Below are 14,700 nucleotides of genomic sequence, written 5' to 3'. Positions count from 1 at the left end.
GAGGGGAGGGGGGAGGGATTGCATTGGGAGTTATACCTGATGTAAATGACGAGTTGATGGGTGCAGCACACCAACATGACACAAGTATACATATGTAACAAACCTGCACGTTATGCACATGTACCCTACAACTTAAAGTATAATAATAATAAATAAATTAAAAAAAAAAAAAGAAGAAGTTTGTTTTAATGGCATAGCTTTTAGCTATGTGTACAGCCTCATCTTTTCTGTACCTAAGAAGAGTCTATCAGGGGAAGGAGGAAGGAAAGGAAACAACATTTTACCAGGTGCCAAGCAATGTGTACATTTTTATCTGATCATGCCTAAGGGCAGCCCTGAGTGAAGACTTTGAAGCAATTAATTGCACTACCTTTCTGTTTGGGTGCCTGCCTTTCATGTCTTTGTGCCATGGGACTGGCACTGGTAATTTGGAGTATGGCGAGCCTCTCAGCCCTGTTTCTCCACTTGTAAAGCAACAACCTAAGCTATCTGTTGCCTGGACTAAAGTGGTCATAGCAGAACATAAAAGCAGGGATTCTCAAATGAGGGTCTTTCAGGATACAAAATTAAGTTTTGTATTTTTTGGTAGAAATACATGGCAATTAAAAGATACACACACACACATCTGAAACACTGAATATTTATTTTTAAATTTTTTTTTTTTAATTTGGCTGTATAGGCCTTCTCTGGGGTTTGTAAAAACTTTATTTATTTGAAACATAAACTATTCTAATATAAAATATGCTACCTAGATGAAGGATTTTTCTTATCATTCCAGAAAAATATAAATGAATTTATATAGGAGATAAGTTTTGGTGAATAAGGTGAAGGGGTAAGTAGGGTCAGTGTCCCAGGCAAGTCCTACTCTTCCAGGAGTAGTAATAATAATAGCAGTAGTAGTAACAGCAGCAGAAGCAGTAGAAGCAATAAAATACCTAACATCTTACTCCCTATCTTCCATATCTACTTTGTGCTAGGAAATTTTCTATGTTCCTACTTGCTCCTCACAATGACCCTTTGAGACAGATGTTAGTATCTCCATTTTGAGATGGATAAATTGAAGCTTGTCAGGTATTAGCAGTATGTTAGGTCATCCATAAGAGACAACTCATGGTTCCCAGCTCCCCAAACCCCAAAGTCCTCATCACATAACCTGTGGGACCAACTGAAACAATAAGAGAGTTTGTCACATCCACCACTGTCGGATAAGAATAAATACCTACAAGACTTTTGTAGGACCTTCTTGTTTGCTTTTCCCACATGAGATAGAGAAGTCCTAAAAGAGAAAATGCATCTACTCCTCTCAGATTTGAGAAGACAGTTAGGTTACTTATCTGTGTTAGTATTCGTGTTGAGGAAAAGGACGCCAAACTCAGACACTATGAACTCTATGCTAACACCTCTCCCTCCACACTTTCCTTCTTCAATTGCTCTCAGGTAATTTCTGGAACTCAGTATGATATTCATCTAATAAACATTATTTAAGCTTCTACTTTGTGTAAGGCTCTGGCTAAACCAAGAGTGGAGAAGCAGAGCATATAAAGATGAGAAAGAATCAGTCCCTGCCCTCAAAGAACTTACAATCTAGAAAGGAAGATACCATGTGTACACAAGTCACTGAAGTTCACTGCAAGAGATGCATAACTTCAAAAATTTTTGGAATTCACAGAAAGAAAAACGTCTGTCACAGTAAGGATGGCATCAGGTGTCTCTCCATTTCTCTGAGGATAACCCTGGCAGAATTTCATGGTAGCAGGTGCACAAAACCATATGTGCTGACAACACAGAGCATAGATGGATTTGCTACAAATATTGGCTTTCACAATAATTCAGATTTGGGGTTTTAAATTCTATTTATTAAGGCATAGTAAGAGAGAAAAAAAGAAAAAGGCTGCTTTTCCATGACACATAAAAATAAAAAGATAACCTGCGGCAGTGAAGACATGAATGACATTTGAGAATACGCCAAGGACTCAGAAATTGTCTCTGAAAAATACATCTATTATGATTCTGTGAGGTTTCAGGTTTCTGAGTCTTTAAAGTGCACAATTTCCTAAAGAGAGAATCTTTTGTCTTTATTCTTCAGCAAAACTTCAGTGATAGCAGTCAGTTTATAAAAGATCTACAAACTACAATGTCAAGTGTGCCCTCAAACTGGAGCTGTACGGTGCATTGATCCTTCGTTAAATAAATATTATGCAATAATGATGACATGTCTCAGACAGTCCAGCTGCAAATAATTGCCCTTTCCATCCATCACCAAGCATTTACAGGTGTTCAGGCTTCATTGGATGGAGAATCTTTAGTAATACTGAATGATATGTCCACATTGATTAGCCAATACAGTTAATCTTTACTTTACACTATTACAGTCATGAGCCACACAATGATGTTTTGGTCAATGACAAAGGTGATGTTTCTGTCGCCTCTTCAAACATAACCATAATACCTCTTCAAGCCTCTTTAAACATAACCATAATAATTTTATAAGTCATTAGAAATAAATATTATTTATTTTTTAACACAAGCAAATATGCTCCCTGTAACAGTTTAATGTATATGAATGCAAGTACAAACATACAAACCATTAAATGTATATATCAATGCGGCAAACAGAAATACAGTGCAACCCATATATATAATTTAAAATTTTCAACTATAGTCTTGTGCTGTATAATGATGTTTTGGTCAATGACAGACTGCATATGTGATAGTCGTCCCATAAGATTACAATACCATATTTTTATTGTACCTTGTCTATGTTTAGATACATAAATACTTACCATTGTGTTATAATTGCTGAGAATATTCAGTACAGTAACATGCTGTATAGGTTTGTAGCCTAGGAACAATAGACTATATCATACAGGCTAGGTGTGCAGCAGACTGTACCAACCAGGTTTGTGTAAGTACACTTCATGTTTACACAATGATGAAATTGCCTAATTATGCATTTCTTAGAATGCATCCCCACTGTTAAGTGATGCATGACTGTAATTTATTTCAGAAGAGTTTACTATGAAGCAAATTTATAAAGTGAATACCATATTGTCATTAATGCCAATTATGAAACTGAAGATAACAGGAGACTAAAAGATGGTAACCAATACAAACTTGATGATTAGTTCCTTAAAATACCATATTATATTTGGGAGCCTGAGGGGGGCAGATCACGAGGTCAGGAGTTCAAGACCAGCCTGACCAACACGGTGAAACCCCTATCTCTACTAAAAATACAAAAAAATTTGCCGGGCGTGGTGGTGCATATCTGTAATCCCAGTTACTCAGAAGGCTGAGGCAGGAGAATTGCTTGAACCCGGGAGGCGGAGGTTGCAGTGAGCCGAGATCGCACCACTGCACTCCAGCCCAGACAACAAAGCGAGACCTGTCTCAAACAAACAAACAAACAACCATATTATAGCTGCTGTGGGAATGCAAATTCGTTCAGCCACTGTGGAAAACAGTGTGGAGATTTCTCAAGGAAATTAAAACAGAACTACCATTCAACCTAGCAATCCCATAACTGGGTATATACCCAAAGAAAAATAAATCATTCTACAAAAAGGACGCATGACTCATATATTCATCACAGCACCATTCATAATAGCAAAAACATAAAATCAACGTAGATGCGCATTGTCGGTGGACTGGATAAAGAAAATTTGTTACATATACGCCATGAAAAGCTATGCAGCCATAAAAAAGAACAAAATTATGTCCTTTGCAGCAGCATGGATGCATGTGGAAGTCATCATTGTAGGTGAATTAACGCAGGAACAGAAAACCAAATACCATATGTTCTTACTTATAAGCAGGAGCTAAACACTGGATAAACATGGGTATAAAGATGGCAACAGTAGACACAGAGGACTACTAGAGTGGGGAAAATTGGGAGGGGGTGTCAGTTGAAAAACATCAAGTAATATGCTCAATACCTGGGTAAGGGGATTTTTTGTACACCAAACCTCAGAGACATGCAATTGACCCATGTAACAAACCTGCACGTGTACTCCCTGAATCTAAAATAAAAGTTGGAAAAAAAGAATTAATTGTTTTTCTGTTTAGAATGGTTTGGCATACTTTTTTTTTAGAGGGCCAGAGAGTAAAGATTTTAGGTTTGTGGACCTATGATCTGTCTTAGCTACTCAACTCTGCCACTGTAGCCTCAAAGTAGCCACAGTCTGAAATAAACAGGCATGGCTGTGGTCCAATAAAACTTTATTTACAAAAATAAGCATCTGGTCTGAGGGCCAGTTTGCCAACCCTTGGTTTAAATATTTGTTGACCTAAAGAAAAAAAAAAACACAGAGGTAGCTTACTTTGTACCAGACATTGTGAATTATACGCAAATAAATTTTCTATAAATCATATTATATTTTTAAAAGTCCTTTGAAAGTTGTATAACATTTTTTCCTAAGTAATAAGTTCTTTATTTAGCAAATAATCACCTCTTGTTATTTTTGGTTTAAATATATATTACCTTACATTGCATATTTTTGCCATGAGACACACAATTACTTGAACTGCTATTTAGCAGTAACTACACTTGAATGCGTTGTTAAAGCCATAAATCTTTTTGTAAATGTGGTGTACAGTCTGCTTTCCCAGTGTGTAGGTTAAGTTGTATTAAAGTCTGGTTACACCTAAATAATAAATTCAAGATATTTTCCCAGTGCATAAATGTACATTATTTGAAAAAACTGTTCCCTACAAGGAGGGGCCAGTGTGAACAGAGTGTCTTTCTGGACTTCCGGTATCCTTTCCTGGTGAGAGCCTCCTGTATGCAGAAGCTAGGGCTCTCTTGGGAGCAGTGATTAGAGCTGGTTTTGAAGCTGTGGAACTGAGCAGCAAGTCAGTGGGCTACAAGCTAGAATAACTCAAAGGTCACAACCAAAAAGGTCACAACCAACTGCTGGATGCTTTAACTTTCAAGAGTTACTAAAAGGCGTTCACCACCCATTGGGGTCACCCAGAGTGAAAGAATGTTGGTCTTGAATTATCCCTTTAAAAAATATGTGTTATGCTTTGGCAAAGAAACCATGCTAGAAGTCAGTATATACAGTGTACACAGGCATACTGAAAATTTTAGGAAGATGCTTAATCATCCTTCCTAGGCTTTACAAAAAAAATATTTTTTTTTCAGGCGGAATCTCGCTCTGTCGCCCAGGCTGGAGTGCAGTGGCACAATCTCGGCTCACTGCAAGCTCCGCCTCCCAGGTGCACGCCATTCTCCTGCCTCAGCCTCCCGAGTAGCTGGGACTACAGGCGCCCGTCACCACGCCCAGGTAATTTTTTTAATTTTTAGTAAGTAGAGACGGGGTTTCACCGTGTTAGCCAGGATGGTCTCGATCTCCTGACCTCGTGATCCGCCCGCCTCGGTCTCCCAAAGTGCTGGGATTACAGGCGTGAGCCACCGAGCCTGGCCTAAAAATTTGTTTTACTCACTTCTAAGATTAAGGCTTCTAGAGACCTATGCCCACAGATTTCTAATTATTTTCTTATTGTTTGAGTTCCAAAAGAAATAGAAGACCTCGATATATGTTTACAACCAGAAGGGACCTGCATTCCAAAGGTTTCATTAATAGTGCCTAAGCCAATGAACAGGTCTCTTGTAAACTTAAGTGGTAAATATCTATTTACCACTTACCATTGCTCAGAAAATTGCTTGAAGTTGAAGGGGTATAAAAAAGTTAAGACCCAATATTTATCTTACATAAAATTCTTATCTCCCAACAATTTCGTGTGAAAGCAAAGCAGTATATAATAAAGCACTAACGTGTGAAACTAATGGCAGTCATTATCTGAGTATTTCAGGCTGGAAAAAAGTCACTGCAAAGTCCATATAAGTAAAGACTGTTGTTTGAATTATTAACATAGTTGTATGCTTTTATTAATATTTTGCTTACCTAGGGACAGATACAACTCACTGCATTGGCAATATCTTCTTCACTCTCTTGGGCTGTTAAGAGACTTAAGCTGTTTTCTCTGTACCTCTATTTCTTCTTACATAAAGTGCATAATTTTACCTGCCTTCCTCTTATTTCAGAGAACAAGGAAGGGGGATAAATAATAACCCTAGGACATTTGGTGTTATCTGGAGATTAGTGCTTATGTGAGTCAGGAAAGGCTGAGCACTAGTTTGGGTACAAGAGAAAGCCACCATAACCACTCTTTCCTTAAAAGAGATAGCAAGAATCTATGTTTACTTACTAAATTGTTTACTGAATAGTTTATAAACAAGCAGACTGTCAAGAATTTAATGTCAGCTTCCATGTCGGAACCCAGTATCAATGCTGCTCCCTATTGCTTGTCCAAAGCTCAAGTTTTTTTTTTTTTTTTGTAACAAATAAAGGCTGTACATTCACTCTAAGATACCATCCCTGCCAGGACACATTTCCCTTATGTTATACTTAATTTAGTTGCATTATCAGCTAATAAGTTCTTGATGTTGAAAATATCTGATAAAAAAGAATGAAAGCAGAGAGGGTCATGTACCTTCTATGGAGGCAGTGGTGGGCCACAGGCAGGAGTAGGACTATTTATGATTCCCTTGGCAGTTGAACTGATATGTCCTGCAATGTTATCCAAGACCGACCCATGACACTAGGTCCCTGACCTGAAGGAAAGGTTCTGTGGAAGGCTTTTGGGAAAGGCATAGTATTTATACTCAGCAATAGACAAGATAAAATTCTCCTCCTGTATATCTTTATCACTCTCCTTTCATAAATGACTGCTGAACCACATGGAGGAAACTCTGTGGTAGCCAAAGAGTACTTAAGATACTGGGAAGGTCTTGGCTTCTATTTGTTTTTTGCATTTTGTGTGTGTGTGTGTGTGTGTGTGTATGTGCAAAATTCAATAGCCATCCATAAAATACTCAGCATGTGTCAGGTACATAGCAGGTACCATAGGACACAACAATGTATAAGATATAGTCCTTATCTTTCGAGATAGTTCAGTATATTAAGGTAGGGGGTACAAAAAGCACTACATTTGGTTGAACCACATGACATAATGATTTTAGGGTCCAATATAGAGTTGACATGGGCAATTTCATACAGTTCAATTTAATACACATTGGAATAAAATATGATCCATGAGAGAATACAATAAATACCACGTAAGCTTACTATAGGGCCAGATACTATTGTAACTACTTTAAATGTATCAACACTTATAATTCTCACAACAATCTTATGAGGTAGGTACTATTAGCATCTTTATTTTAGAGATTGAAAAAAAAAAAAGACACAGAGGTTATCAAATTTAGATAAGATCATATAGCAAGTAAGCAGTAGAACTGGGTCTTAAACTAAAGCTTACTCCAGAGGCTGACTACTTCAACCACGGTGCTACACTCTCTCCTTGCGAGAGAGGAAAAAAAGGCTACAATTCTAAAGCAGAAGCATGCATTCTCTTGAGGTAACTGGGCAAAGCTTTGTGGATAAAGTTATATTTGAAATATGGCTTATAGGACAAAATCTATGAAGGACTGTTTCAGACTGAGGGGAAAGAAGAGGAAATTACTGGTAAAAGGGCCAATGTAAATGGATACAATGAAGCAAGAATGCAGGGAATATAAACATAGGAGTACAAAGGATAAAAGGGAGATAAGGCTAGAAAAGTGTGTAAGATGAATGCTGTAGAATTTTCTGAATGTCAGGGAGATAAGTTTATTCATAATTTAGAGAACAGTTTGGAGCTACTATAGATGACTGGGCAGATGAATCACTAAATCAGAGATAGGCAGGAAGAATTAATCAAGAGCAAGTATGGTGGCTTGGAATAGGGAAAAATAGGAGGTAGGAAGAAAAATTAGGAAGCTAGGACAAGAGTCCAGCTAAGAATGTATATGGACCTGGACAAGCAAGATGAAGTTTACTACATTAAATTTTTGTCCTGCAAAAGTTTTTATTGAAGTTAATGTAACTCACAATTGTTTGAATGTTTGTGAACTTCTAGCATTCAAGCAATTCATTTGCTGTGCCAATCTAATATGATAATATTTTGGAATCCTTTCAAAAGTTGCCTCTGATCTCAGCCATTAATATTCATGTTCAAATGCCTATTTCATGAAACCTTAGACTAATTTATGCTCCAACAGGCAGTCAATAAAACTTGCTCCCGTTGGATATTCATTTTATTTTGAGGTAAAAATGCTATCAATCACAAAATTTACACTTTTATAGGAATACATGATAAATTCAGTGAAAAGCAATGACTTTTAAAACAGGGGAAAAATCTCCCTCAGAAAGATGTGCAATCATCTAATTTTTTTTCTCCACATGTGTTGAAAGTCTTGTAAATTTGGCCCAAATGCTCATCAAATCCTCTGCCAATAAATAATCATGACAGAGAAATAAAATTCTTGAAAAAACACAAAGAACGTGCAACTACAGCACCCTAGCTGAGGTGCCTGTCTTATTTGGGAGTACTAAAAATGTTTTGCTTTTCTCTAGGAGATTGTAACTCTTCTCATTCTTCTCCCCAGAAACAAAAAGAAGTTTTCTTTGTAGTAAAATTATAGCATTACTTCTTTAAAATATAAAAAGTTGTCTGGATATTTCTTTAAACTGTAAACTCCCTCAACATTCTTCTTATCCTAAGTATGTGTTTTTGCTCATATTTACCCTGGGCTGACCTTTGCGTAAGTGGAGTATGCTGCTACCCACGTATGTGAACTGAAAGGTCCTTTTGGGGTTACTAACCAAAAATATATCTTTTTTTTCCCCAGAAAATGTTTCTAAAGAAACTAATCTGTGGAAGGCATGTTAGCATGTGCTCACTAACACAAAAATGCACATTCACATGGATTAAGACCTGTTGCAGGCACAGCAAAGCCCTAAGGGCTTACTTAGCAAATGGGACAGATAATTTTTGGTGAAGAAAGAGGTTACAGCAAGAGGTGATTCTTTAGGTGGTGCATAGCATGGGTTAATTTGAGCTGGTCTGGTTTGACCATATGTGTCTCTCCAGAGCTACTGAAATATCATGACCTTTCTCATAGACTAGCATGGAGAACAGAGGGATTGCTTCAGGCCGTAAGTATCAGGTTTTGACTGAAACTTAAAGGTGGGTAGGACTGATATATATTTACAGAATCCACGGCGGGGTGGGAGGAAGATAGATTCGATGACATGAGCAGTGTACCAGAGGAGGGAATATACAGTGTGTCTGGGATTCCCAGGTAAGTAGCCTGAACTTACAAGCTGGGGTGGGTGTTCAGGGTCTTGGGAAAGGTTTGAAGTTTAATGTTTAGGTAGTAGGGAGAGCATTAAAGATATTTACTTAGAACATAAGAAAATTATTGTTGGCAGGAGAAGATAGATGCAAGGAAGGAGAGATGGGGCAGCGGGTGGAAAGAGAGAGGAGGGAGATACTGCTAAATGGTCACTGCACTTCACTGACTGGTAGGAAGTTGTTCGACACATCCTCCATACCTAGAGGTTATATTTCAACAAGGCACAATGTTTGGGCTTCTTAGACCCAAGTATAAAGTAAAGGTGGCTTGGAGAGGGCAGTGGCATTTATTTTTTATGTTTGGTCAGTTCTGGCTAGGATTTGTCCTGACGGGGTTTTTATTTCATTTTTTCTTCCATGGGGTTTTGTTTTGAATCTGAGAACTTAGAAAAGTACACATAGGAAACATGCAAATTACAATTGTATATTCTCAGGACATTTCATGTTAAACACTAACTTTTCATGTGAAATTATCTCTTTAGGGAGCATGTGAGCTCCTTGATGTCAGGGCAGTATCTTACTCTGTCTCCCTCAGGGCATACAGCTAAAGGTTGAGTACACAGCAGATTGTTAAATATTTGTGATATGGTAACAACATATACAGTGACAGAGTGAGGGGATGTGAGCACTTGGGTCTATCACATCTGGATGTGAGGCTTATGATGATAAAGGCGATGATATGTTCAAGCATGTGCACTCTGATAGGTGCCCACTGTTACAGACCCTGATATAGGTTACTTTAGCCAATCATTCCTGCGACAGAGAGCAGGTAACTTTTGATAAGAAAAAGCTGGAAAGATAGGGGAAGTCAGTATCTATGTGATTTACCACATATGAATGATAATTAGCTAGTTGTCTTATGTATCATGAAGACAGGAAATCAACATATGCCAAATGACTGGTAGGAAGTTGTTCAACACATCCTCCATACCTAGAGGTTATATTTCAACAAGGCACAATGTTTAGGCTTCTTAGACCTTGTCACCTAATAAAGAAAATGACTTAACAGAAATCCTACTGCCACTTTGGGGGACAGCAGAGGGTAAAGTATTATGTGTCAGGAGGATGGTTTCAATGTGAAGCATGTAGCATTAGTAATGCATGTTTAACTGATTACTTCTCATTTCCTTACAGAATATAAAGGAGATCACTCATCTGTTGAATGAAGGGAGCTTTGGAATATACTGGCTGGGATAACCCAAACACAACCAAACAGCCATTTCTTTTACAACCTTTGTGTTAATTAGGAAGCAGCTTAGCATGTCAGATGCTTCTTAAACAGGAGGGCTATAAAGGATTTGTGGTCTGGCACAACTGACAATTGAATGACAGTTCTTAAAAACCGTACCAACTCTCCTTTTTGGTCACCTCCAAGGAAATAATGTTTAAATCTCACATTGGAAATTTATTCTGTAATTTAGTCGTAAAATTCAAATTATGATTTCATGACTCCAGAATTACCAACAAGAATAGCAATATCTTAACTGAATTAGGTACTCTGTCTTCCCTTCCCTTATTGCATAATATGGACTCTAGCATATACTTCCACTGATGAAAAACATCCATCCCTAAAATTTAATTAAACAAGTACCTACTACTATGGATCAGAATTTTTTTAGGAGATGTAAGGGATTTAGAAGAAGCATAAAATTTAGGCTTTGCCTTAAAGTTCAATAGAATTAATTCATTCATGCAGTCCACACAATCTGGTGAGTTCTATATGCAGGGCTAACAAACACACTAAAATGTCAGGAGGTAAACGCCATCATGTAGTAAAGGACAAAGTTCCACGGAAGCAGAGAAGGCAGAAAATTGTTCAGGCCTAGAGAATTTGGAGAAGCTTCCCCACAGAGTTGATGTTGGGGTTCTGTCCTGTGACTGAAGAGGAGATTGTCAAAGGACCAGGGGGGAATGTGTAAAGTCATTTTAAGAGTAAGAAGGAGCTTACAAGAAGGCATAATTCTGAAGCTTAAGGCAATCTGGTTGGAGAGACAAGTTTAACTTTCTATCAATGTAATCCTTAGATAAATACTTCAAGATAATAATGATAATAATTTTAAAAAGAATTTGTAAAAAGAGGCAGTTTCCTAAATTCAATAAATAATTGTTGATCCATGATGTATCATTTCCTCTTTTTTCCTCCTTCATTAATTTGGCCTTACTTAACCTCTAAGCATAAGCAAAAATAGAAAAAGCAGCCTTGCAGAGAAGTTGTATTAGTTTGTTTTCATTGCTGTAAAAAAGTACCTGAGGCTGGGTGATTTATAAAGAAAAATGATTTCAACGGCTCACAGTTCTGCAGGCTGTATTAGCATCTGCTTCTGGTGAAAGCCTCGGGAAGCCTATAATCATGGTGAAGTGGAACAGGTCTCTCATAGGGCAAGAGTGGGAGCAAGAGATTGAAGAGGGGGGTGCCACACACTTTTAAACAACCAGATCTCATGAGAACTCACTCACTATGGTGAGGACAGCACGAAGAAGAGGGTGCTAAACCATTCATGAGGAATCTGCCCATATGACCCAAACATCTCCTCCTAGGCTCCACCTCCAACATTGGGGATGACATGAGATTTGGAAGGGACAGACATCCAAACTATATCAGAAGTTAAGAAACAAATCCTTAAAAAATGTTTTGCTTGCCTATAAAATTTCATCTCAGTCACTATTCCAGTTACTAACATCCCAAATAAAACAGAGAAGGATAGTAGCTTAATTACACTAAAACATGGAAAATATCATTGAAGGAAGAAAAAGAACTGAAATTCTTACTTGTCTTTAGGCCTGGATTAACACTTTGCAGACTCCAGGATGCTCTGCTAAGGATAGCTGCTGTGGCTGAAACAGAAAGAGAAGAAAACATTAGTCATTCCTGTCCTAACAATCTCATACGACCCTGTATAAACTAAAAATAAAATCCTCAGCTCCCCAAACCAACTGAATGGACCCCTTCTTGGCCAAGGGGACTCCAGAGAAACTTGAAAACTTGGGTTCCTGGCCACAATGGGAAGGCAAGTCAGATATGCCTCCCCTTTGGAGTTTAGTCACAAGTGACCAGCATTAATGTTAAAATAGAGATCATAAGACCGACAAAATAGACTCTTTGGGCAATAAGATACTAAATTATAAACAAGACCTTAGGCCATGCAAGGCAAGGGTTAAGTCACACCTGTAGGCCATTAATCTTGCTAAACAGGTCATTTTGTGGCTGACTCTGACATAGCATCCTTATCTTAATTTAAATATTTCTTTTTGCTAACTCTAAGCTTTTGTACAAAGTTTTGTTCCTTTAACCAACTGCAGATTAAAGAATCTCTGAACCAAACTATGCCCTGCAAGTCCCCACTTGAAGATATCCTGCCTTTTCAGGCTGAACCAATGTAGACCTTCCATGTACTGATTTATGTTTTTGCCTGTAACTCCTGCCTCCCTGAAACATGCAGAACCAAACTGAATCTGACGGCCTTGGGCACACTTTCTCAGGACTCCTTGAGACTGTGTATACTGGTGATATGGACAGGAGACAGGGAAACACTGGGTAGAAGAGGGTAGTTCCTGCGCAAAGGTCCCACCCTCAAGCCTGAAGACCTGCAACCCTAAATGGAACAGGCATTTCCGTTTTCATGTCCAAAAAGCTGCCTTTTGGCCCAAAACACCCCCTATCCTGCACCCATATAAACTCTGAAGCCCAGGTTCCAGAAGCAGACCAGCAGACCAACAGACCAGCACACCAGCAAGCCAGCTGACCAGCAGACAGATGGTGAAATGATGTGGCAGAGAGAGAGAGAGAGAGGACCATCTGGGCGCTGAGAGGAGCTTGGCTGGGGGAGGTTGAAGAGTCCAGCCACTGGGTGGCTGGACTTCAGAGGAAGTTCACCTTCCCAATCCATCCCCATTTCCCACTCCCCATCCATCTTGCTGAGAGCCACCTCCACTACTCAGTAAAACCCTGCACTCGTCCTTCGAGCCCCTGTATGATCTTATTTTTCTAGGACACTGGGCAAGAGCTTGGAATACAGAAAGCTGTCACTCTGGCCTTCTGCCCTTGCTATAAGGCAGAGGGTCCATTGAGCTGATTAACACTCCAGCTGTCTGTGGACTGCAAAGCTGAAAGAACTTTGTAACACTGGGGTTGCGGGCACCCCACCCCTAGACACTACTGCAGGGCTAAGGGGCCAAAGCACTTGCCCCAGCCTCTGCACCTGACTGTCTGTATTCTCCCCCTAGGGGTTTGAGCAGTGGGGCAACTGAACAGGTGAGCCAGACCCCTGTCGCATGCTCTGTGAGAGGATCAGGGAACTCACTCATTTCAGTGGGGCCACAGTCACTTATAATGGCCCAGAATAAATCTCTAAAATATTTTACAGTTTGATTTTTCTGCTAACACCTCTTATGGCATCATTTTCAAATGACAAAGTATGATTTCTCCTCTCATAATAACCCGCTTTTTAAAAATAAAAATTGTGCCTAACCTACCTAACCTCTAAAAAGAACTCATAAAAATCATATCAAATGAAAACCTGGTCTTAATTACCTGTGGTCTCAAGCCTAGACACAGTAGGGAACAATTTTTAAAAAAATGATTTCCTACATTATTTGAGTTTAAACTTGAATCTTATTTGTAAGAATGAGGAGAAATATAAATTCTTTTTAAACAGTATGAAAATAAGTTCAGTAAAAAAAGTTTTTTTTAGAAATAAACATGTGAATGATCCTGGAAGTAGGGAGGGAATGAAGGGAGGTGAAAAGCTCAACATGAGAGACACAGAAGTTTATGATGTGAGATGATCAAGTTTATGATGTGAGATGATCAGTATAAACACAGTCATAATTTGATTGACATTAGTAGTAGGTGGCATAAAAAACAGGAAAAAATGAAAAATGATGAATGTAGTGTCACTCTACCTTTAAGTATTACAATGGGTTGCTTTGTAAGCATCCCAGCTAGAAAAGTATGCATCTCTTGTCTGGGTTTGGTGGTGAAAGGTGTTTCTCCAGAATTCCCCATATCTGATCACGTTACCTCTAAGTTATTCTTAGATAACTTTACTGTGATAACTTAGATAACTTTACTGTGAGCTCAGGCTCACAGTAAACATTGAGTTTTACCTCCCAGTGAAACTACTGGTGATATTGTGAAATACCTATTTGACCTTGTTTCTGTTTCTTGACAGTTCCTAAAATCCTTGGAATCTCTGGAGTGATAAGTGTTTTTCGTATGCTAATGAGTTGTCTGATGCCTGGGGGCTCCTGGAGAGCCTCCCGATGGGGGATGGTCACAGGAAAGACCAAGAGTTGATTAGAGGTTGAGACAGTTCAGCCCCACTCTCCAACCTCTGGGAAGGGGAGAGGGACTGAAGGTTAATTTGATCACCAGTGGCCAATGTCTTAATGTGAGAGATTCTGGATAGCTGAACATGGGAAGATGCTGCACTCAGAGAGGTCATGGAAACTCTGCAACTC

The 14,700-nt window shown here is 38.7% G+C and overlaps 1 protein-coding gene across 6 annotated transcripts in view; it reads right to left on the bottom strand.

Moving 5' to 3' along the window:
• Positions 1-14,700, bottom strand: part of GHR (growth hormone receptor) — a 312,127-nt gene that overhangs the window by 90,300 nt on the left and 207,127 nt on the right. For all 6 annotated transcript variants that reach the window (XM_050793440.1, XM_050793438.1, XM_050793439.1 and 3 more), the window contains exon 3: positions 12,010-12,075. In XM_050793440.1, coding sequence (XP_050649397.1) covers positions 12,010-12,075 — 66 coding nt within the window. The remainder of the gene's footprint in view (positions 1-12,009; positions 12,076-14,700) is intronic.

Source organism: Macaca thibetana, chromosome 6 (assembly GCF_024542745.1).
Source record: "Macaca thibetana thibetana isolate TM-01 chromosome 6, ASM2454274v1, whole genome shotgun sequence".
Taxonomy (NCBI): Eukaryota; Metazoa; Chordata; class Mammalia; order Primates; family Cercopithecidae; genus Macaca; species Macaca thibetana.
This window is presented reverse-complemented; position numbering and strand designations above follow the sequence as displayed.